This window comes from Hipposideros armiger, unplaced genomic scaffold, assembly GCF_001890085.2.
Source record: "Hipposideros armiger isolate ML-2016 unplaced genomic scaffold, ASM189008v1 scaffold_195, whole genome shotgun sequence".
Lineage (NCBI taxonomy): Eukaryota > Metazoa > Chordata > Mammalia > Chiroptera > Hipposideridae > Hipposideros > Hipposideros armiger.
This window is the reverse complement of record NW_017731545.1, coordinates 2,093,007-2,115,747: the sequence shown is the minus strand read 5'-3', so window position 1 is coordinate 2,115,747 and position 22,741 is coordinate 2,093,007. Positions and strand designations below refer to the sequence as shown.

General features: G+C 38.1%; 1 protein-coding gene across 7 annotated transcripts in view; it reads left to right on the top strand.

Annotated features, from left to right (window-relative positions):
• RALGAPA2 (Ral GTPase activating protein catalytic subunit alpha 2) overlaps positions 1-22,741 on the top strand; it is a 367,104-nt gene that overhangs the window by 265,530 nt on the left and 78,833 nt on the right. For all 7 annotated transcript variants that reach the window (XR_002125215.1, XM_019653128.1, XM_019653124.1 and 4 more), the window contains 3 exons: positions 513-668; positions 5,814-5,972; positions 21,362-21,489. Coding sequence is in view for 6 of the 7 variants with exons in the window: in XM_019653128.1 (XP_019508673.1) it covers positions 513-668; positions 5,814-5,972; positions 21,362-21,489 (443 nt within the window). In the remaining variant the exon portion in view is untranslated. The remainder of the gene's footprint in view (positions 1-512; positions 669-5,813; positions 5,973-21,361; positions 21,490-22,741) is intronic.

The following is a 22,741-nucleotide window of genomic DNA, read 5'->3' as shown; positions in this document are numbered from 1 at the left end:
ATGGCGGCTCACAGCAGCTCACACCAGCTGCCAGCCACTCACGCTGGCTGCCAGCCACTCACGTAGCTCACGGCAGCCCACTGCAGCCCCACTGCAGCCTGTGCCAGCACCAGCAACTCACACCAGCCCAGCTCCAGGTCGAGCTGTTGTTCATCATCTTACCTTGTAGAGGGCGAGCGTCACTGGCCCTTAATGTGGGACCCGAACCAGGGCCCTGCTGCTCAGAGCTGGTGCTCCCAAGCGAGTTCTTAACCAGCTGAGCCACTTGGCCGGCCCTGCACCAAACTTTTGATAGTGGTTTTCTTAAGTTGGTAGGATTATGGAGCACTTTCATTGTTAATGTTTCTTTAATATTTTAATTTTGTGTAACTTTGTATTAACGTTTGTTTTCATCAGCAAGCTATAGAAATGAATATGATTAGATTTTTTTTTTTAATCCACATTTCTGCTTAGTGAATAAGACCAGCTAAATTTTAACCCTGATTCTTTTTTCTGTTTGTGACTTGTGTCAGGTGGATCTCTCAACACACTGCGGGTTCATGGGTGGACTTCAGCGCAATGGCAGCACAGGGCAGACCGCCCCTTACTATGCTACCTCAACCGTGGAAGTGATTTTCCACGTTTCCACTCGGATGCCATCAGACTCAGATGATTCACTCACCAAAAAGGTGAGGGGCCTGGTTTGTAGGTGAGGCTCTCCTAGAACCGAACAAAGGCCATGCCGTAACATGCAGTGAGATCAGCTAACTCTGGATGTGACCTCAGTGCCACTCTTCTCAAACTACAGTTGTTATTCTGAAATATCCAGCTTGGCACAGACTAGATAAAGAAATATACGAAAAGAAATCAATCATTTGAGTCTTAAACCCTGAGATTAAGATTTAGAAAAAGGAAGGATCTTAAATATTGCTACTTTGGGACCTTCCCTCACATGACTATTAATTGACAGAAAACAGCATTGTTGACCTCTCTGGCTGGCAATGGCCATAAGATGTAATGACCGTGTACTGGTGGAACTCTGAGAAAGCAGGCACCTCTCAGGCTCGCTGTGGGGCAACTTGGCAATATTTGTCAAAATGACAAGTGCAGGTGTGCTCTGTCCAGTGGTCCCACCTTTGACACTTATCTTGTGTTTTCCTTCAACTTGGCCCTATGGGCAGTTTTCTCTAGAATTCAAAGGAAACTTCCTCCACTCCTGAGACATGGTAACTGGTAAGATCTCTAACCATCAGCCTTCATCATTGCCTATCGGTCTACTTGATTCTTTTATTCCCCTGCCGTTGGGCAGGTGATTGATATTGGTCGATGGGCCTCACTGTACCTGCTTCATTTCTTTCCTCTGTGGTTTTGCTTTTTCACCACTTGTAGCTGCAGACCTCTGGACCACACTTGTGGTAGGCAGCAGTGAATCTGCTCATGAGACCTCCGAACTCAGGTCATAGCACAATCACAGACAGCGCTCATGACCAAGTGTCTTGGATGTGCAAAGCACAACTGGCTTTTACTACCTGGCCCGTGTATTTGCATGACCTCTCACTCTCCATGAGTTGGCTCCCACAGGCATGGAAGAACTGCCTTCACGTCTTAGGTTTTGATGGCTGCCCTGGTTGTGGTATTCTTAGTGAAGGGGACCCTGCCCTCAGAGAATCTATTTTAGATTACCAAGATCCCAGGCAGGGATTACACTTCCATTTTATTTGCAGTACCTTGTAAGTTGCTTCTACTCTGCAAATGTGTCACCATATTCTATGATTTTCTTATGACTAAGAACTATTTTGTTAAAAGATAGATTTATATATAAAATATTTTTTAAAATTATTTTTTAAGTAAAGTAGGATTATCTTTTTTGAGAAAAAACATAGTGTTTTCTTGATAAAGCGCCATGCAATAAATAATGTTCCAAGGCTTGGCCTGCTTGAAAGATTCCCTACTGTAATAATCAAAATTCAGTTGATACCTTTTGCAGCTCTAAGATTTAGCATCATTAGTGATAAACTCTCTTTATCAGGGTATCTCACAGCTAGACTAAAATCAGTCACAGTAACAGTAGCCTACAGTTCTTTGTCTTATTCTAACTAAATTTTCCCTAACAGCTTAAAAATGAGCTGCAAAATTCTAAAGTGATTCATGCTCTCTTCTGCCCCTGTCATGGGGGCACTTTTTCAATTCTGCAATCTGGTCGCAACCCCATACTGAACTCTTGATCCTTCACTGTAGAAATTTGTTAGCTCCTGCTAGATTAGATTTTTCACAGCTAATCTAACTGCTGTAGGGGTTTGCAGAGTGGGGACAGAGCTGTGCTATTGGATTTGTCCAATTCATTTGACTCCAGGACTATAATTGCACTTATGTCTTACAAGGCTTTTATAGCCTCAGGCTGGCCAGCCGCATAAAAAACAAATTGGCAGTGATACAGTATGAGTGAAAAGGGATGAAAGACCCACATTATCAGTCTCCAGGCAGCACTGTTCTGGCAGGAAGTTTCTTGGTTAATTTACAAATAAAACTTAGATTTTAGGATGGGCACACTGTCAGCTGAACAATGGGGATGTCAGGCCTGACTGTTACTTAGTAAAAGTAGCAGCCGGGCGCACTGAGGAGCAGGAATTCTTCAATCAAACAGACGACTCCTTCTGGAGCCAGCTGGCGATGTAATGTAATTAGTCGGGAAAGGAGGTCAGCCTATTAGGTGTGTACCATGACCAATGTCACCAGTGCATGCTGCCTGGTAGCAGCAGGCAGAATGGCCCAGGCGGAGGGACTTTAAAACTCTGTCAGGACAAGAAGTGACAGGACACGCGGGTGATTTCTTAAGACTTAAGAACCAAGCATTTTTTCTGAGCCTGGTAAGCACCTGCACACCTGCAGTTGAAGCACAGCTGGCAGGAGTGACAGCTCCATTCCAGGATGAGACTTCTAGTCTCCTCCCAGATTACACACGAGTCACATCAACTTGACTTGTGTGCACGGAACTCACTGGTGGATCTGATTGGAGGGCCTCTACTCAAAATTCTCTTAAACTCACAAAATGATGTCTCTGTAATGAGACCCCCTTTAAATTGAGCAACCCTTTGAAGTTCCCAGAGTATTATTCCCTTTTGTTCTAACATGGCTGACAATATGGCCAGGTTAATTTGGTTCATCTTACCTGCTTGTATTCTTGTTATTGGCAGAAGTGGGTGTGTTGCTGCTCTTTGCTCCACATTTATCAGCCAACTAGTCCTGTGGCCTTAGCACTTAGTTTGTGCGTGATCTAGTTAAACTGTGATGTGTCCAGAGGTCTGAGGCATGTGACATTGAAAGCAGCTTTGAGATGATGAATACTGTATTATTACCACAAAAAAGTAGCTCTTCCTTAATTACAGAATTGCCATGCTGGGAGGATGGGTCTATTAGTATGATACTATTCTCCCTTGCTGTAGTTCTGAGATACAGTTGAAAAGAGAATTGGGTTATATAATTGAGCAGCCTCATTTAGAGAAGGGAGAGTAACTGCAAATTTTCAATAATCACTGTATTGCCTCCAAGCAAATGCCTTGCAACATATACTTCCGGATCCACAGGAGTGATCACAGGAGAGGTCACACAGAAGGTGCTGGCATTAGGTGATAGCCCCACATTTGAAGGGTGTTTAGTAGGTGGGTTGATCCTGGTAAGATGTTTGTGCCAGCATTCTACCAAGGGGCACAGAACCACCTGGAAGTTTGGCTCTCTTTGCAGGATGAGGGGTATAGGTGTGAGCTCTGGGGCAGCCCCAGCTCTCAAAATTACCATCTGCTGGACTAAATTCCTCCCAGATTCTCAAATTGATACTGTTCATATTTCCCTTGAAAACATGCCTTCGTTGTGCTGCTGGTAATGCTGGCTATCATGTTTTCATTCCAAAGCATTGAATCTCAGGAGTGTGTTAAGAGGTCCTTGAATATTTCATTAAAGAGGTAAAAGAAAAGAAATAAAAGTTCTAACATCTAAGGTGGAAATAGAGAAATAGAGAGAGATGTTCAACGTTAATATAAGAACCCAGTGTCTTTTTTTTTTTTTTTTTACTTTTTATGTAATGGGCTGCTTACCATCCTTTTAGGAGGGAAGCGGGGGGGAGATGTAGTGAGTAATTTTGCATTTAGAAAGTCATAGATGCCATTAAATTGTTTTGGATCATCGTCACTTGTGCTCGGCACCCACGGTAGCATTTGTCCCAGAGCCCATATTCAGACACAATGAAATCGTGCACCCCTCACTATGGGGTACAAAGGTACAGGTACAAGTCTCTTGAAAAAAAAAAGACTTGTACAGTCGTTCCCAGAAGTATGAGAGGGTGAAAAATAAGAAGGCATTGCAGCAAACCAACTTCCTTTGTAACCTTATAAATGGAAAGGAGGCCATGTTGGAGTCACCTCGGATTTTCCCTTTGTGGTCAAATAGTCTATTAAAGAAAATATTATTTATACTAACATGTTTTCAATAAATGGTATTCCAAAGCATCCTTTTTTATATTTTAAGACAAAATTAAAACATTAGCTTTGACAAAACATCTCTATTTTATTAAAAGTCCCTCTGAATTTAGTCATTTTTAGGGCTCATCTATTAAATAATCTAGGAAGTAAGAAATATTTTTTCATGGTGGAAGACAGTGAGTGCTCTTCTGCTGTGTATGAGAGGACTGAAACCTCAAATTCTCAGTAGGGTCAAAGGGCCCTCATCGGTCAGCCTTTATGGTTTTAGGATTTCAATTTTGGCCAACATTTTAATCTTTATAATCTGGTTTCTTTTAGTCACACTTTCAGGTTTACTCAGATGATTCATATGCGGCTTTCTCCATCCCAGGATGGCCAGTCATTATGCAGGAGCTTTTATCACCAATGTCCTTGCATCTCAGAAGTCCCTTCCTTGGAAGCATTAGAAGGCCCCTCAGAGAGGCCAGAAGTCTCTGACTTGTTTTTAAACTTTATGGCCTCTCTTGAATAAGATAAATAAGTGAGCTAAACTGAGCTGTGACAACACAGGTAGCTTTGGGCGTAGGCTTAGATAGTCATGAGCATAGAAATGGTGCTGAATTGGGAGCCCAGCCCAGGTTTCCAGGCCTGCTCTGTATCTTCTCTTCTGCACCGTACCATGAGTACCCAATGCCTTCACCTTCCTGGGCCCCATTTCCTCCTTGTTAGATGACAGAGGTTAAACAAAACAATATGTGTGAACATACTTTCTATGCAGTAAAGTACTCTAATTTCAACTACTAGTGTTCTTATTATTAGGTAATTACTAAGTAATTAAAGATTATTAAGTGATCTTTAACAAAGATAATTTTCTACATAATTCTTAAAGGTTTGTCACAGGTCTAGTTTCTATACATTTAGTAACAATTGTGTTATAATGACTTATGTTCTCCTATATTTGTATTCTTTTTTTCTTAAGAACCATTAAATTGTCTTATGAAGTGCTACCGTAATATGGAATAAAAGATTTATGTTGTTAATTGTTTACAAACATGCTCAGCAATATAAAGCATAAGTCTTTGATGCAGAAGTAAACTTTAATTTAAAAAAATCATTGAAAAGGTCTTGTCCCCATCCAGTCACAGTGTACCTGTGATGCTTATTAGCAGCATCTTAGTACCAATGTGTTTCATCGAAGGTGAGCTGTGTTTTCAAGCCCTTGTGCTTTTTCAGATCTTCATAGAAGACAGTGGCATTGTAGTCTTTTTTGGTAGTGAAATATTTTTGCCTCTGAGTATTATAATTCAATTTGTAAGCCACGACCCCTCATAAACTGCTTGTTATCACTCTGATTAATAAACAGCCAATTTGCTGTTGCAGCTTCGTCACTTGGGGAATGATGAGGTCCACATCGTCTGGTCCGAACACTCCAGGGACTACCGCAGGGGCATTATCCCAACTGCCTTTGGAGACGTTTCAATCATTATTTACCCAATGAAGAATCACATGTTCTTTATTGCGATAACGAAGAAACCCGAGGTACGTTTTCACCTCATTATTGACTGACTGTATTAAATGACTCATACAACATTTCCCATATAATTCACCATTATTAAAAAATAATGATATAAATATGTTAAAGGGAACTTTTTTCCAAGTGATGAATGTCTTACATGTATCTGAATTACACGTGTTATAGCAATTAAATATGAATTGGGATTTCCAAGAATCTTTCATCATGAGTACGGAATTCCATATTTTATTACTTAGCCTCTTTGCAAATTATAATGTTAAAGACATTTATGATTTTTTAAATGTTTTAAATTTTGTAATTTTAAAACAATTGTAATTTTGAATTTTGAGCATATTGATTATTAATAAGAGTAAAATGGATCCCATATCACACCTAGCATTTTGTGGATGGCTATGATTACAGAATTTAACCTAGCCTGATGGATGGGCACTGCTTGCCAAGTCTCCGACTGCTGCTAATGTAGTCAATCCTAAAGGACTACGGGCATGCCTGTAGCACAGCCCATGTGATGACCTTTCACAATTGAAGCACCTTGCCACAGAATCAGTTCAGCCATGTCAATTGGTACTGGTCATGGGAATGGCTGGAACAATCCGATGGTTACATGCCGTGTGCTAAATTGGCTGCGGTTCCAATCCTCGCCATGCCTTTAGTGGTACTTTAGCAGTGCTTTAGATAGTGACTTGGTTTTGCTTTGGAATTATTAGGGGTTTTTTAATTAAACATGTAGCATATTAAATCACTGTTCCTCAAGAAAGTGACTTGTGTATTTAAACTTGATATTAAAAATAATCTTCATTTACATTCCAACGTGTTCTCCTGAAGGAGCTAAAAGTTACCACCCCAAATACTCACTACTTTTAAGCTTTAAAATAATAGGTAACTGAGATATACTAGGATTTATAACCTATCTAAAGTGTTAAAGTCATGAGGATTAAATGAGCTAAGAAATGAAAGGTGCCTCCAACAGTACTTGATCCAACTGTTATTTGTTGTTGTATTATTGCTATTATTATTTTTATTATAGTTACTACCATGAAAACAGAATAAATAATGAATCCCAAGTTTAAAATGCTTGTTTTTCAGACTAGATACAGTATCACTCCTGAATTCAGAAAAGTCCCACTCTGGCTGGTGAGGAGCTTGACATAAAGGGTACCTTCTTCTCTATTCAGGGAGCAAAGATGCCAAAAGTTTTTCATATTAAATATTGGTACTATCTTTGATTCAGGCCTCAGTGTATGTGAGGTTTTCACTTTTTTAGAATAAAATGCCTAGTGCTAATAATATTTATGTTTGTCCATAAAGAGTACTACTTTAATTTTAAGAATTAAACTGAAACAATTTTAGTATTAGACAACAAATAAATTCAGTATCCAGTAGCTTTCAAAAGTGGAAAATGTGTTTCTTTAACATTTAGTATGGATTAACTGGCTTTATTCGTTCATTTTCAACATGGCCCTCTAAAATGTCACTTAAATGTTTTTTAAATGTTGCCTTTATTTTTATAGTATATAAAGACTATAAAAGGTATTTTAGTTCACTTAATAGTGAAAACGTGATTTTTTAAAAGGTATTACACTTACAATGCATGAAAACAAGTATTATCTTGTAAAATTTCTTTTAAAAGTATGTGTAAGTTTATAAATTTGGCCGTAAATTCTGACAAGATGAATAGAGCAAATCGCTTTTGTAATATTTCAATTCAAAAAGCCTAAAGGGAAGAAGAGAATAATGGCCAACTGGAAATTTAGTGTTATCCCTACATTTAAAGTACAAACCATTACAATGTAATAAAATTAATCCAGACATTTCCAGGGCAAGTGTGGCTGACCTTTTGTTCACCAACCACTGACCCCAGGGTGAATGCAAGAGGCCTGTGGAGGGAAAGTCTGTTTGTTTGGCTGCAGTCTCTGGTATTTAAATTGCATTCCCTAATCAAATGAAAAGGCTGTCCTCTCTATCAGGTTACAGAATCCATGGCAACATTTGGCCTTTTATATCCATAATGTTAGCCTTTTTGTTTGCATCTAAGTAGAGACACCTGGAGCAATGTTAACATTAACCGATTTAGCATTAATAGCTTCATTATGTAAGAATCTCTGATCAGATAGCTGTTACTTTTGTTATATTGCTTCAGCTTGTATTGTTGTCATTTTTTATGTCCCTGCTTGGCAACCAGGCAATGATTTGCAAATTTTTTTTGTCTTGATTAATTAAGCAATATAATTATCAGTAACCGTGATGCAGTCTTTGCTCAACAAAGCTTCTGGGAGAAAACAATGGTCAGTCTGTTAGTGTGAATGCATTCCACGCGTCCCAGATGCATGAGGATATTATGGACAATGAGGGGAAAGGCCGCCTGTGAGCGAGGACAAAGGGTGCCACGCAGACTCGACACACTGCACATACCGCCAGGGACATGCTGTGGGCTCCCTGGGACACAGACGCCTCGTTAGATTGCAGCTAGTCAGCAGAGATTAATTCTCAGCCATTTGGTGCAATAATTTACCCATTCCCCAGTCTTTTAACTAGTGCTCCTTACTATGGAAGTGAAGGCTTTGTACTCAAAAGGTTTATTTAACCTTGCCTACTTTTAGGGACCTCCACCAAAATCATTATTTTTGCTTAGAAATTATAATGACACAGCTGCTTGAAGTTGAGGAATATTCCTTTTGGGAGGGTAGGATTTGCACAAGTTTCAGAAATTTTAGGTAGAGTCAAAGGCATTCTTTCAGCACCTGTATATTTCATCGGAATATGGTGTGACACAGTGGTCTAAGTACATTTATTTTACTGGTCTCTGGGAAGCCATACTTTTCTAAGAATAACTTTAATCCTTTTTCAGAAGAAGAAGAAAAAAAAAAAACCTCATCAGTACACAAAAGTCCTGCTCATTGGATAGTCATGCATATTCAAATTGTACTTTCATTCACTTAGCCTCATTAATAGCATATGTAATAATGTAGGGCTGTTTGTAATACAAGCTCACAAGCAGCATTGCTTCCAAATCCTTTGAAATTTAACATATTTCGCTTTTTCATTCCATACACCTCCTTTAAATATACAAATTATGTGTCTGGCAGAATCCGCCTCTTCTTAATAATACACAGCATTCATGAAATGGTATGTTGAAGAAGTGTGGGTGTGCTTGTGTGAGCGCATAAAACCCTCACGTCTGAAAGGGTCTGCTCACTTCTTGAGCTTTTTATTGAACTTTTTAAAAATAAATAAATAAATAAAAATCAGTGTGCTTAGCAACATCATTTCATTGTGAAATTACTTTCAAAATGAGTCCATCCCCATAAATATCGACACAGTAGTCTTTGGTCACAGAAAAGAAATGTGCTTTTGTCAGACTTCTGGTTTTTTCTGCTTTTATTACTAAGTCGGCATTCAGGGAAGACTTGCATATAGAGCAGAATGTGAGTGATTTAAAGGGTTTGTTAAAATGCCCAATTTGTTCTGTAGAAAAGTGATTCATAAAGCCCCCATATTGCAGTCAGTACCCATGTTACCTTCCTTCTTTCAATAACTGAAAGTAATATTGGTGTTCAAAACATTGGCCTTTATGAATTTGTGAAGGTAGCTTTTAGTGCTTTTGGCATGTTTATCTCCAGGCACATTAGTGACTGGCTGGTAACTGACCAGAGGGTAGACGTGCCGAAGCAGCCTTGACCAGGAGCAGCTGAGACCAGAGGAGGCTTTGGTGAAAGGTCGTCCTTATCACCTCAGCCAGAGTGTCAACTTCATAATTCCTCTAAAGTCTACTTATTTGGCACTGGTAGGTAGGGGCATGGGAGAAAAACGGATAGTGATTTAATCATTTCTGAGCAAGCAGGAAAGAGTAATAGGATAGGAGATGGGAACCCAAAGTTCCAGCTCCAATGCTGCCATTGGTATCTTGGGCAGAACTCTCAATTTCTTTGGACCTTAGCTTCCTCACCTGTCACATTCAGGTTGGGGAACAAGTTCTCTCTCTGTGCAAAGTCCTTTCAGGGATTCTAAGTGCCCCTTTAAGACAGTGGGCTATTGCTCGATCCTCTTGTTCTTAGATGCCCATCTTTTCTTGGTTTGTCCCTTCTCGCCAGTCTGCTGTTGAGATGGTATCTGGCTCCCTTGCAGACTCAGCAACTACTGTGAGTACGTATGTGTCTGGGTCCCTCTTTAGGATGACAGCTAGCCCAGGACCTTCCCATGGAGCAGGTGCCCAGAAGTGCTGGTTATGGCTGATGACCAGAAGTCGCAAGACCAATTGCACATGAGAGGTCGAGAGTAGCCAGTATTGGTACCTGTGTTTGAAAGAAAATTTTTACTAGTGTGGCTTCATTATGTAGGGAACATGTGTGACTGAAACATGGCTATGTCAATTTCTTTCTTTTTATTTCATATGTGTAATTTTCTCAAATATTTATGTCATCACCAATGAAATAACCTTTTTGAGGTGAAGTCATATACTTTAAAATTCTCTGGGAAATTCTCAGGGAAAGGGAGTTGTTAAGCTGTGAACATATAAAGAATCACTTATTTTGAAAAGACAATTGAAAATGCTGAATAACCACAATCTACTAAAATACATTATTAAATGGATGACTGCAATATATTCTGTTTTGGCAATTTATTATTATTGTCATTGTTATTTTTAGTGAAGGAATGACATAGAACTTTGTGAAAAGGCAGCTGTCATTTGCAGATGTTTTATCAAAATCAAATTTCTTCTCTGATTTGTTACCACTTCTAATTAGAGGAATACCCCGGATACAAGGAATTTACATTATTCCTTTTGTCTAGTTAGTGAAGACTGAGCCACCCATAAGCAGTTTCCAGAGAACAATAAAGAACATTTATTTAAGATAAGTTTCAATAGAGATGGAAAAAAATCTGTAGCCTATTATTAACTCCTACCTCCTGTTTTATCTTTCACAACAATTTGGCTATTGAGAATTCCTTCTCAATTGATTTTCCTTAAGAGTTGACATCGTTTTTCCCTTTTTTCAGTTGGTCTTTGATATATACATCTGCCTCTCCTTTGCCTTCTCCTCCCTTTTTTGGCCAACCAGAGCCAGCATGTAACTGCACAGAGTGGCAAATGGTAGAGTCTGCTTCATGTCAGAAAGCAAGACTGTTTTCATCCTCTACCGCTGAGCTACCTCAGCACAAAGGGCCTTCTGGCCAACAGGTAGGGTGCATTTTCCTGACCCTTTGGCTCATGTGAGAGCACCTTCCTATCTTCCTGCACATATTTGCATACCCTGTGTGGGCTGAAGCTAAGCAAGGGAGGCCAGTGTGTCGGGCGTACATACAACTCCTGTGTCAGAAGGAAACAAGGCCCATTGCCCCCAGAATTAGAGAATTTATCCTTAAAGATATATTTTCTGTGCTATACCTGAAATTCATTAGTTTGTTTTTTTGGTCATTGGTTGTGTTGTTTTCTTCATGAATATTGTCATCACAACATCATCTCACCAATTACTGGACTACATTTAGTTTGTTATAGGAGGAATTGCACTTTTTTTCAGGAATATATTTTATTTTTTAAACTATTTTTTTCAGTTACAGTTGACATTCAATATTATTTTATATTAGTTTCAGGTATACAGCATAGTGGTTAGACATTTATATAATTTAGGAAGTGATCCCCCCGATTAGTCTAGTACCCCATTGGCACTATACATAGTTGTTGCAACATTATTAACTGTATTCTCTATGCTGTACTTTACATCTCAGTGACTATTTTGTAACTACCTATTTGCATTTGTTAATGTTAAGGGATATATTTTAAATAAACTTTATTTTTAATATTTTATTGGGGAACTGGGGAAGGGAACAGTGTTGGGGAATTAGGGAAGGGAAACATTGTGTTTTTCCAGGACCAATCAGCTCCAAGTCAAGTTGTTGTCCTTCAGTCTTGTGGAGGGTGCAAGCTCAGCTCTAAGTCCAGTCGACGTTTTCAGTCTAGTTGCGGGGAGTGGAGCCCTGCATTTCATGTGGGAGTCGAACTGGCAACCTTGTTAAGAGCCTGCACTCTCACCAGCTGAGCCATTCGACCGCCTGTTGGCAGCTCAGCGGCTGCTCAGTTCAGGCGCAGCTCACTGGCCCATGTGGGAATCGAACTGGCAACCCTGTTGCTCAGAGCTCGAGCTCTAACCAACTGAGCTACCCAGCCAGCCCTTTAAATAAACTTTTAAAGTGTGGTGTTGCTAAAGATAGAGGAAAGCGTTATTCTTTCTTATTTTCTTACTTGTTTGTTGTCGTTACCTGGACTCGGTAGCAGTGAATGATTTTAGACTACGAGTTGTAGTTACTTGATTTTCTTCTTTGGAATTAAGATGCCCACTCCTCTCTCTCCTCCCCCCAGTACTATCATATGGGAGAAACACTCATTAATTGTCTTTACTAATAGAACTAAGCTCTATTCTTCTTTGTTCACATTTGAGTTTCCTCAGATCTGACTGCTTTCTCTGTGGCATAGGTGTTGATCTCAGAATAGCTTTGCCTAATCTTGGCAGTTTTTACATCGCTATGTTTTAACTGTGGAGCCCTTTTCTCAAACCCATCAAACAGAAGAGGTATGTCAGCAGAATCCTGCTCCGGACCCCAGGGTCATCCCTGCACTCTTCAACCCTGACCTTACAGGCATCTCCATGAAGTAAAAGACAGATGATCACAACAGATCTTGTTCTAGAAATTTGAAGAGGGACAACAGATTTGGTTAATGTCCAGCAGTTAGAGCCTTGGGAGCTGGAGGCCTTCACTCAGTCATTCAGGCAACATATGTCTATTGAGGCTGCTTCATGCCAGGCACTGTGTCAAGCCCTTGGTGTCCAGTCGTCTGGGAGCCTGAGAGCCAGTAGCAGTTTCCACATCAAATTGAGAGGAACCGTTGTGTCTTCTTCTGGTAGAAGTGCTGCTGCTTCCTTAAGTACTAAAATCTAAAATCAGACCAGCATTGTAGAAATAAAAGAAAAAAATGCATGTGGGTCAGGAGGAGTCAAGTGAGAAGCACTACTCTTCCTCCTTCACTTAGACCTAAGTATTCTGGTCAGGAAAGAAATGCCACCATGTACTGGTCCCTGGTTCCAAGGATACGAGGTATGCCAATTAAGTTTGCAAACTTGCCACCATGTGCTGACATTGGCAGCACTGTACAAACACCTCAGTAAGGTTTCATAACCTTGGTATATCAGTGCCTCACAGCTGTGTTCGTGTTGACATGTGGCGGTGTCTTGCTACGTGGTGTTCATTATTGTTGTGCGTTTTTGTGTGCTGTCGAGAGAATGCCTGAGCTTGAATTAGAGCAATGAACAAACATTAAATTTCTTGTTTAACTCAGCAAGAGTGGAGGTGAAATCAGGGACATGTTAGTCCAAGTTTATGGGGATAATGCCATGAAGAAAACGGCAGTGTACAAATGGATTAAACGTTTTTCTGAGGGGAGAGAACGCGTCACTGATGAAGAGAGGTCAGGGCAGCCAGTAAGGAACTGAACTGACAAAAACATTGCAAAAATTCGTCGAATTGTGCATCAAAATCGTCGGCTGACTGTGAGAAGCATAGCAGACCAAGTAAACATTGATAGAGAAACAGTTAGGAAAATCTTAACTGAAAATCTTGGCATGAGAAAGGTGTGTGCAAAAATGGTTCCGAAGGAGCTCACCAATAGACAAAAGCAAAGGGAGTTTTTAGCCAGTAAACGAATAACTGTATTGGAACACCCTCCCTACTCACCTGATCTGGCCCCCAATAAATTCTTTCTTTACCTGAAGATAAAGGAAATTTTGAAAGGAAGACATTTTGATGACATTCAGGACATCAAGGGTAATATGACGACAGCTCTGATGGCCATTCCAGAAAAAGAGTTCCAAAATTGCTTTAAAGCGTGGACTATGCACTGGCATCAGTGCATAGCTCCCCAAGGGGAGTACTTCAAAAGTGACCATAGTGAGATTTAGCAACTTTTTCGAGGATGAATTCGTGAACTTAATTGTCATATCTCGTATCTTACAGGTCAGTATCCCCACCTCACAAGGTAGTATATCCCAGTTAGCATCAGAAATGAATTTTCAACAACTATCATACATGCAGGAAGCTGTGCATTCTCCTCCATTCAGCTCCACTGGTCCAGTGTGCCTGTGTCACGCTGTCTTACTTATTACTGCAGCTTACGATATATTGGGTTGTCAGAAAACTCATGACGCATTTTTGCAATGAAAAACATAGAAAAAATACGTCATGACCTTTCCAACAACCCAATATTTTGCTATAAGACAGGGCAAGTTCCCACCCTATTCTTACTCATGGATCCGTTAGCTTTTCTTGGCCTCTTTGATTTCCATATAGATTTCAGAATTGGCTCAAGATATGCATGTACCTGTACTGAATCCATAGATCCATCAGGGAAGGGAAATGACAACAATGTTGAGTCTTTTAGACCGTGAAGAGATATATCATTTCATTTATGTAGACTACTTTACTTTTAGACTACTTGAACACATTTCAATAAAGTTTTAAAGCTTTCTGTATACTTTCCTTGTTAGATCTATTCCTATGGACTTAATATTTTTGTGCTGTTTTAAATAGTATCATTTCATTATCTAACCATTTGTTGGTGGTTGACAGAAATGCAGTGGGATTTTTGTGAATTTATTCTGTATTCATTGACCTTGATAAACCCTATTAATAATTCTGAACATTTTTTGTAGATTCTTTTGGAGATTTGTGAATATAATCATGTCATCTGAAATGATTGTTTCACTTTTTCCTTTGTAATTCATAATCTTCTATTTCTTGCATTACTGTGTTGACAAGGATCTCTAGTGCCAATGTTGATAGATATGATCTAGGGGACATTCTTCTCTCCTTCACAGTCTCACACATAAAGCTTTCAATGTTTTACCCTTAAGTTTAATGGTTGCCATAGGGTTTGGTAGATACTCTTTAACACATTAAGGAAGCTCCCTTCTAATTCCAAGATTGCTAAAGAAAATTTTTTTCATAAATGGGTTTGAATTTTAGGAAAAAAATTTTAAATGTCTGTTGAGATGATAACATTTTGCATTTAGCCTACTAATGTAGTTAAGTATACAGACTCATTTTTAATGAAAACCCACACATTTATTCCTGGGATATACCCAACTCGGTCATGATGTTTTATTATTTTTGTACATTATTGAATTAGTTTGCTAATACTTTGCTGGGATTTTTGCATGCATGTTCAGGAGTGAGATTGGCCCCTAGTTTTATTATTAATAAAATGAGTGGGTTTGTTTTCTCTTTTCCTATACACTGGAAGTTTCTCTAAAATAATAATTGTTTCTGAAGGTTTTGTAGAATTTGCCATTAAATCTATCTGGTATAGGTTTTTTTGTTCGTTTTTTTCATCAAAATATATTTTTCACTGTGATCAATTACTTTAAAGCTTTCAGAATTGTAGCTTTTATGTATCATCTGATATCTATATTTGCTAAGTTTTATTTACTGAGAATTTGGCCATTTTATCTAAATTTAAATGTATAGGCATAGAGTTATACATATTTTCTAAGCATCTATAGTTGTAGCCCTCTTTTATTTTTAATATTATTTATTTTTGCTTTCTTTTCTTGATTCATCTTGCCAAAGATCTATCAGTTCGATTGTATTAGACTTTTTTCAAAGTACAAACTTTTGATCATTGTTCTCTCTATTGTGTGTTTGTTTCTATTTCATTAATGCCTACTTTTGTCTTTATTATTTCTTCCCTTCTGTTTTCTTTGAGTTTATTTTATTCTTTTGGGTTTTCAGTACTTCTTAAAATGGAAGCTTGTCTCATTAAGTTGCCGCTTCTGTTCCTTTCACACATTCCCTCTAAGTGCTACTTCAGCATATGTTATAATATCTACTGTTTTCATTATTATTTAGCTTAACATATTTTTTAATTTTCATTCCAATATTTTGTTAGCCACTGAGTTATTTCGAAATATGTTTTTTACTTTCTATACAGAGATTTGTCCTAGTTATCCTTTTTTTGTGTAGATTTTTAACTTAATTAACTTTTTGGGCACAGAATTTGGATTCTATGATAGCAACCCCTTAAAATTTTTTGAGACTTGCTTTATGACCAAGAACAGGGCTCAACAAAGATTTTCTGTAGAGGACCAGGTAGTGAATGTTTCAGGCCGCATGGCCCACACAGTGTTGTCACAGCTATTCAGCCCTGCCATTGTGTGAGAGCAGGCATAGGGAACACATAAGTGAAGGAACATGGCTGTGCTCCAGTGAAGCTTTATTTTGGGGCCTACTTTTGAATGTAATATAATTATCACATCACAAAATATTCTTTTCAACCAATTAAAAAAGTAGTAACCATTCTTAGTTTATAGGCCATATAAGAAAAGGCACCTGAGTGGAATTAGGCCTCACAGGCTATATTTGCAGATCTTGGCCTAGAACAGGGGTTGGCAAACTTTTGAGACGGAAGAGCCAATCCTGTCCCTCGAAGTTTTGTGAGGCCTATAAAACAATGAAATCACCATTGTGTGAATAATATCCTTTAAAAATTTATAAATGAAACTGTGATAGTTTTATTTTCATTTTCAGTTTTACTTCAGAGTCACATGTACGTACCCAAAGAACCGCATGTGGCTCGCCAGCCTCAGTTTGCCAACCCCTGGCCTAGAATATGGTCAATTTTTAAAAAATATTTTGTGAGGATTGAAATGGTGAGGTATTTTATATGTATCCATTAGGATTAGTTTTGTTATTCAAATCTTCTATACTTGCTTGTGTTTTAAAAAATATTGTCTTTGAACTATAACATTAATAAAGAAAAGGGCACAAATTTTAAGTATATAACTTGATAGGTATTTTCAAAGTGAACAGTTTACTACCAGATCTAAATGTACAATATTGCCAGCCCCTAGAAATCTCCCTTATGCACCCTTCTAATGAATAATCCCCCCAAAAGGTGCCCACTGTTCTTCTGGCTTCTGTCACCATTGATTAGTTTTACCTCTTTTTGAACTTCCTATGAATAGAATTATATATAGTATGAACTTCTTTGTGTCTCTTTCTTTCACTCAGCATTGCATTTGGGTGATTCCCATGATGTTACATGTAGTTACGGTTTGTTCATTTTCATTACTGTAGAATATTCTATAGGGTGAATATACCACAATTTTTAAATTTATTTTCCTGTTGATGGACAGTTAGGATGTGTTCAGCTTGGAGAATATGTGTGACTTGCCTTTTTACTTTTTTGATGAGCAGAATTTTTAAATTTTTTATTAAGTCCAGTTTATTTTCTTTCTTTTATAATTGGTGCCTTTTGTGCCCTAAGAAATTCTTTTTTTGTTTGTTTGTTTAAGTAGTTGAGACCTTTTATTTTATTTTATTTTTTTAAAATTTTTATTGGTAGTTTCAGGTGTACAAAACAATGCAGTAGTTATCCTTTTCACCCTCACAAAGTAACAACCCTCCTCTCCCCCTCTATTGCCCTCCCCACTGATATCATGCTTGTCTGTTACAATTCCATTGACTCCATTCCCACTCTCTACTCCATGTCCCATGACTATATGTAAGGAGATTCTTGCTTAACCCAAGATTGTGAAGATTTTCTCATGTTTTCTTCTAGAAGCTTTGTGGTTTTAGCTTTAATGTTTTGATCTATAATCCATCTCAGTTTGTGTGTGTGGTATAAGGTAGAGTCAAGATTCATTTTTCTTTGTGGCTATCCAGTTGTTTATTGAAACAGACTTTCTCTGTAAAATTGATGTGCTGCCTTTATTGCAAATCAATTACCATATACCCTCGTATATGAGGCTCTATTCTTGAACTTTATATTCTGTTCTATTAATATATTAGTCTATCCTGGTGCCAATATTATGATGTTAATTATTATAGTATTATTGTCATGGCTAATTTATGTCTTTTTATTTCCATATAAAATTAGAATCAGCTTGTCCATATCTATAAAAACAGCTTACTAGAATTTTTGCTTTGGTTTGTGCTGAATCTATAGCTCAATTTCAGAAGACTTGAGATCTTAACAATATGGAAACTTCTAATCTATGAACATTGTACATCTTTCCATTTATGTTGTTTTTCATTTATCTCAGCAATGTTTGGTAGTTTTAAGTGTAGATGTCTTGCATAGCTTTTGTCAAATTTATTTCTAAGTACTCAATGTTTTTTATGCTATTATGTACAGTATTTTTAAATGTCATTTTCCAATTGTTCGTTGCTAACATTCAGAAATATAATTGATTTGGAGGGTATATTGTATCCTGTGACCGTCTAAAATTCACTTATTAGTTCTAGTTAACATCCTTTGGATTTCTTATATATGTTAATCGTGTTATCTGTGAATAAAAATCACTATTTTCTCATCTTTATACTCCTTTTTCCCCTTTCTTTCTTATATTTTTCTTTATTGTGTAACAAGGACCTTCAAAAATGTTGACTAGAAGAAGTGAGCATAGACATCCTTGCCTTTGCAGATTTTAGGTAGAAGACATTTAATACTTCACCATTAATTATGATGTCATATTTTTTTCCTTTAAGATTGCATCAAATTGAGGAAGTTCCCTTCTACTCCCAGTTTGCTGGGAATTGTTTTTATATCATGAATGAGTGTTGGATTTTATCCATGCTTTTATCCATGCTTTTTCTGTATCTATTAAGGTTTTGTGGTTTTTTTTCCTTTATTCTGTTAATTTAGTAAATTGTACTGATGGATTTATGAATGTTAAACCAACCTTGTTTTTTTGTTTGTGTGTTTGTTTTTTAAGATTTTATTGGGGAATTGGGGAAGGCAACATGTGTTTTTCCAGGACCCATCAGCTCCAAGTCAAGTTGTTGTCCTTCAGTCTTAGTTGTGGAGGGCACAGCTCAGCTTCAAGTCCAGTCGCTGCTTTCAATCTAGTGGCCAGGAGGTGCGGGGGGCATCCCACCATCCCATGCAGGAATTGAGCTGGCAACCTTGTTGTTAAGAGCTTGCGCTCTAACCAACTGAGCCACCTAGCCAGCCTCCAACCTTGTTTTTTTATGGAAAATATTTTACTACTTGGTCAAGATACATTTCCCTTTTTACATATTGCTGGATTTAATTTGTTAACAACTTATAATGAATTTTTGCATCTTTGTCAAGGGATGTTAGTCTGTAGTTTTATTATGTCAGCTCCTATGGGCAAATAGTAGCCTTTTGTTCACAATGTTGTATCAGAAGCCCTTCCCCCAATGCCAGTGACAGAAAAGGTGTTCTACAGAGAAATAGCCTGACACAAGTCAAAAGACCTAGGCTGGAGATCCACATTCATTCATTAATTTAAATTACTTAAAATATTAATTTACTTCATTCAGCTGGTGTTTGCATTCCAACCATTTGCCAGGTACAGTGCTACACATTGGAGGTTTTTCTCCTCCATCTCCAGCCACTCCTTCTTAGTCTCTTTTGAGAACTCTTCCTCATGTCTGCAACCTCTAAACATTGGAAGGCTACAAAATGTTGTCCTTGAACCTCTTTTCTTGCTCATCTAATTATTTAATCTTATGGCTCCAAACACCATCTATAAATGAATAGCACTTAGAAATCTCTAACCTGAACTTCTCCCTTGACTTCCAGCTTAATATATCCTCTGCCACCTTGATACATCACCATTAGATATCTAGTAAGCATCTCAAATTTAGCATGTCTGAAATTGAGCTAATGACCTTCCCCCTCAGTCTTCTCCATTTCAGGAAAAGGTAGCTCTGACCTTCCAGTTGTTAGGCCACAAACCATGGCCTTACCTTTGACTCCTTTTTTCTCTCCCACTCCATTAAATCCCCAGCAAATCCTGTCAGCTTTACATTCAGACTATATCCAGAAACCAGCCAACTCTCCTCACTCCTGCTACCCTTCTGATCCAAGCCATCATAATCTCTCACATGGATTATTCAGTAGTTCTTACTGGTCTCCATAATGCTTACCCTTTACAACTTCCCCAACACAGCAGCCAGGCAGTACCTTTAAAATGTAGGTTAGATCATATCCCCCACTTCTCTAGGCCCTCCAGAAGGCTTTCATGTTACTTAGAGCAGAAAACCAGAATCCTTAAAATTTCCCATAGGTCCCTGCTTAGCATTACCTGTCCGACTTTATCGGCCTCCATTTTCTCTAATGCTTACTCAGCTCCAGCCACTCTGGCTTCCTTGCTGTTGCTTAAACACACTAATTCCATTCCCATCACAGCGCCATAGTATTTGCTGTTCCTCTGTCTGGAATGCTCTTCTATCACATGACCTCATAGTTCAAGATTCATTCCCTCACTTCTGTCAAGTCGTTACTGAAATACCATCTTCTCCATGAAGCTCTCCCTGCCTATGTGATCTAAAATTGGAGACTTTCCCCCTTCAAAAAGAGTCCTATTGCTCTTCCCTGCATTATTTTTTCACCTTACCACTTTTACTGTCTAACATATATTTTATATATTTATGCTGTTCACTCTCTGAAACCTCCAATAAATTCTAAGTTCAGTGAAATCAGGAATTTATTTATTCACTGCTGTGTCCCGAGTGAATAGAACAGTGTCTGTCACATAATAATTTTTTTAATAATTAATAAATAATTAACAATAATAATAATAATAATAAAGTGTAAGTGAATAAACACAAGAGTTACAAGGCAGACCCCGTCCTTGACCTCATGGAGCTGACGATCCATATTAGTAAATAAAGTCAATGAAATTCTAATGGAAAAAAAATAAGTGAAAGAGAAGAAAGAAATCCAGAAAAGATAGGCACCAAAACCTTGTGGGTTTCCCACATGTTAGAATTGGGTCCTGTGAAGGAAAGCCAGGTCTCTGTTTAAAAAAAAAAAAAAGAAAGAAAATGAGGATAATGCAATATCTTGGAAGCAGAAGGAAAGAAGATTCTAGAAAACAAGGACTGTATGCAGGACCTTGTAGTTGCTAACAGGGATAGTCATCTTTCTCTGTTAAGAGCTATTATATATCATGTTCCATGCAGAAATATTGCCAATTCCAAAACTGGTCTCAGAAGGATAAAGGTTACAGGTGTTCAGTGAGGCAGGGCTGTGTATTGTGCATAATCCACACATATAGGCACTTAGAAAGAATAATGCCATTTCTGTAATAATAAATAATAATAAAATAATAAACACAATAATAAAATAATAACCTGGTGATAATTTGTCACTGGAAGTTTTGCTGAAGAGTTCATAACAGAGGAGCATTATGGAATAATCCTGTTTTGCTTGACTTGAAAGCCCTCTACCTGTGTCCCGCTAAGGTCAGCGTCTGTTGTATGGGTGGTAGCCTTCATGGTCATTAACAGATCTGAGATACCAACCAGCTTTCCTCATGTCTTTGGTTTGACTTTACTGTTTTTTGAAAATTGTTTTTCTGTTTTGAATCAACAGGTTCCGTTTTTTGGGCCCCTGTTTGATGGAGCCATAGTGAGTGGGAAGCTACTGCCAAGCCTTATATGTGCCACGTGCATCAATGCCAGCAGGGCCGTGAAGTGCCTCATCCCACTCTACCAGAGCTTGTATCTTTTTGCTTTACATATGCAAATTATTAATCATCCCAGATTCCAGATTCCTGGCAGTTTTTCATGAGAGGTAAGTATTAACTGTGTTAAGAGGGAAGAGAGAATTGTTTTCAATCTGTGTTGAAAATAACATAGTGTGATTTTCATACCATTTGTTAATTTATATTAAATATAATAATGTGCTGCATCAAACTTAGGAAGAGTTTATTTTCATAATTTAATCACATAAGTGTGTGCTGAGAAGCTGTGACTATCAAGAGATGCTCATATCTTTTCAGGTATTTTTCCCCAAGTTCAGTCTCCTTCTGCATCCATTCCTATTTGTTGCAGTCGGTTGTATATCTAAGATGGGATGCTGAGGGAAATGTAATGGGGTCACTTAGAGTGCTTACCAGAAACCAACAACAAACGAAATGACTCTAAGAAATCAAAGAATGTGGCAAGTGCCACCAGAGAAATACAGACAGTATTCTGGGAGGTCAGAGGCAGGAGAAATTGCATCTGGTTGAGAGGACAGGGAAAAGCATCCTCAGCCAGGTTGTGTCTAAACTCATCAGTAAGACTGTCTAGAAATTCTTTTGTAATTTTCCCAAATCATTAATATCACCTTGTCTAATTCCTGTTCTTCTCTCTAAAAACAGAAGAAATTTCACTTTCGTAAATTTTTTTCTCAAACATTAATTGGCATGCTATAATCTTAAAATCCAGGCATGATTTCTGATTATAAGAAAAAGAAATTAAGGTGACTTCATAAAATTGCTGCAAAAGGCATTTGACCTCCCAATAAAACTTAGAACCTCTTTGTTTCTAATTGGTATTGATAATGATTATAAACATATTGTGTTTGACCTCACTGTCTCTACTTCTCCCAACCTAACCATAACTGATGTGTTATTGGAGGTTGGAGGTGAGGGATGGGTGAGAAATATCATGCGTGAATAGATACAGTTCATGAAAAATACCTTTCATTAAAATCCTGGTCACTTCATTGACTGATATTCTGTCTTTAGATTAAAAAAAAAAATACATATGCCATGTGGCAACTTGGAATTATCATAGAAATTAGTAGTAGAAAAGAGCTATTAGGTCCCATCTGGTCCCTCCCCGGAGGCTAGAGCAGCATTAGTCCCTTCAGCGTGCTCCCTCGTGCTTTGTCCAGGCTGGTGGTGCATGTTTTGGAGATGGCATTCTTTGCAGTGATTTCCACAGCACTATAGACTTAATCTTACAACTGGTGTCGATTCAGCCT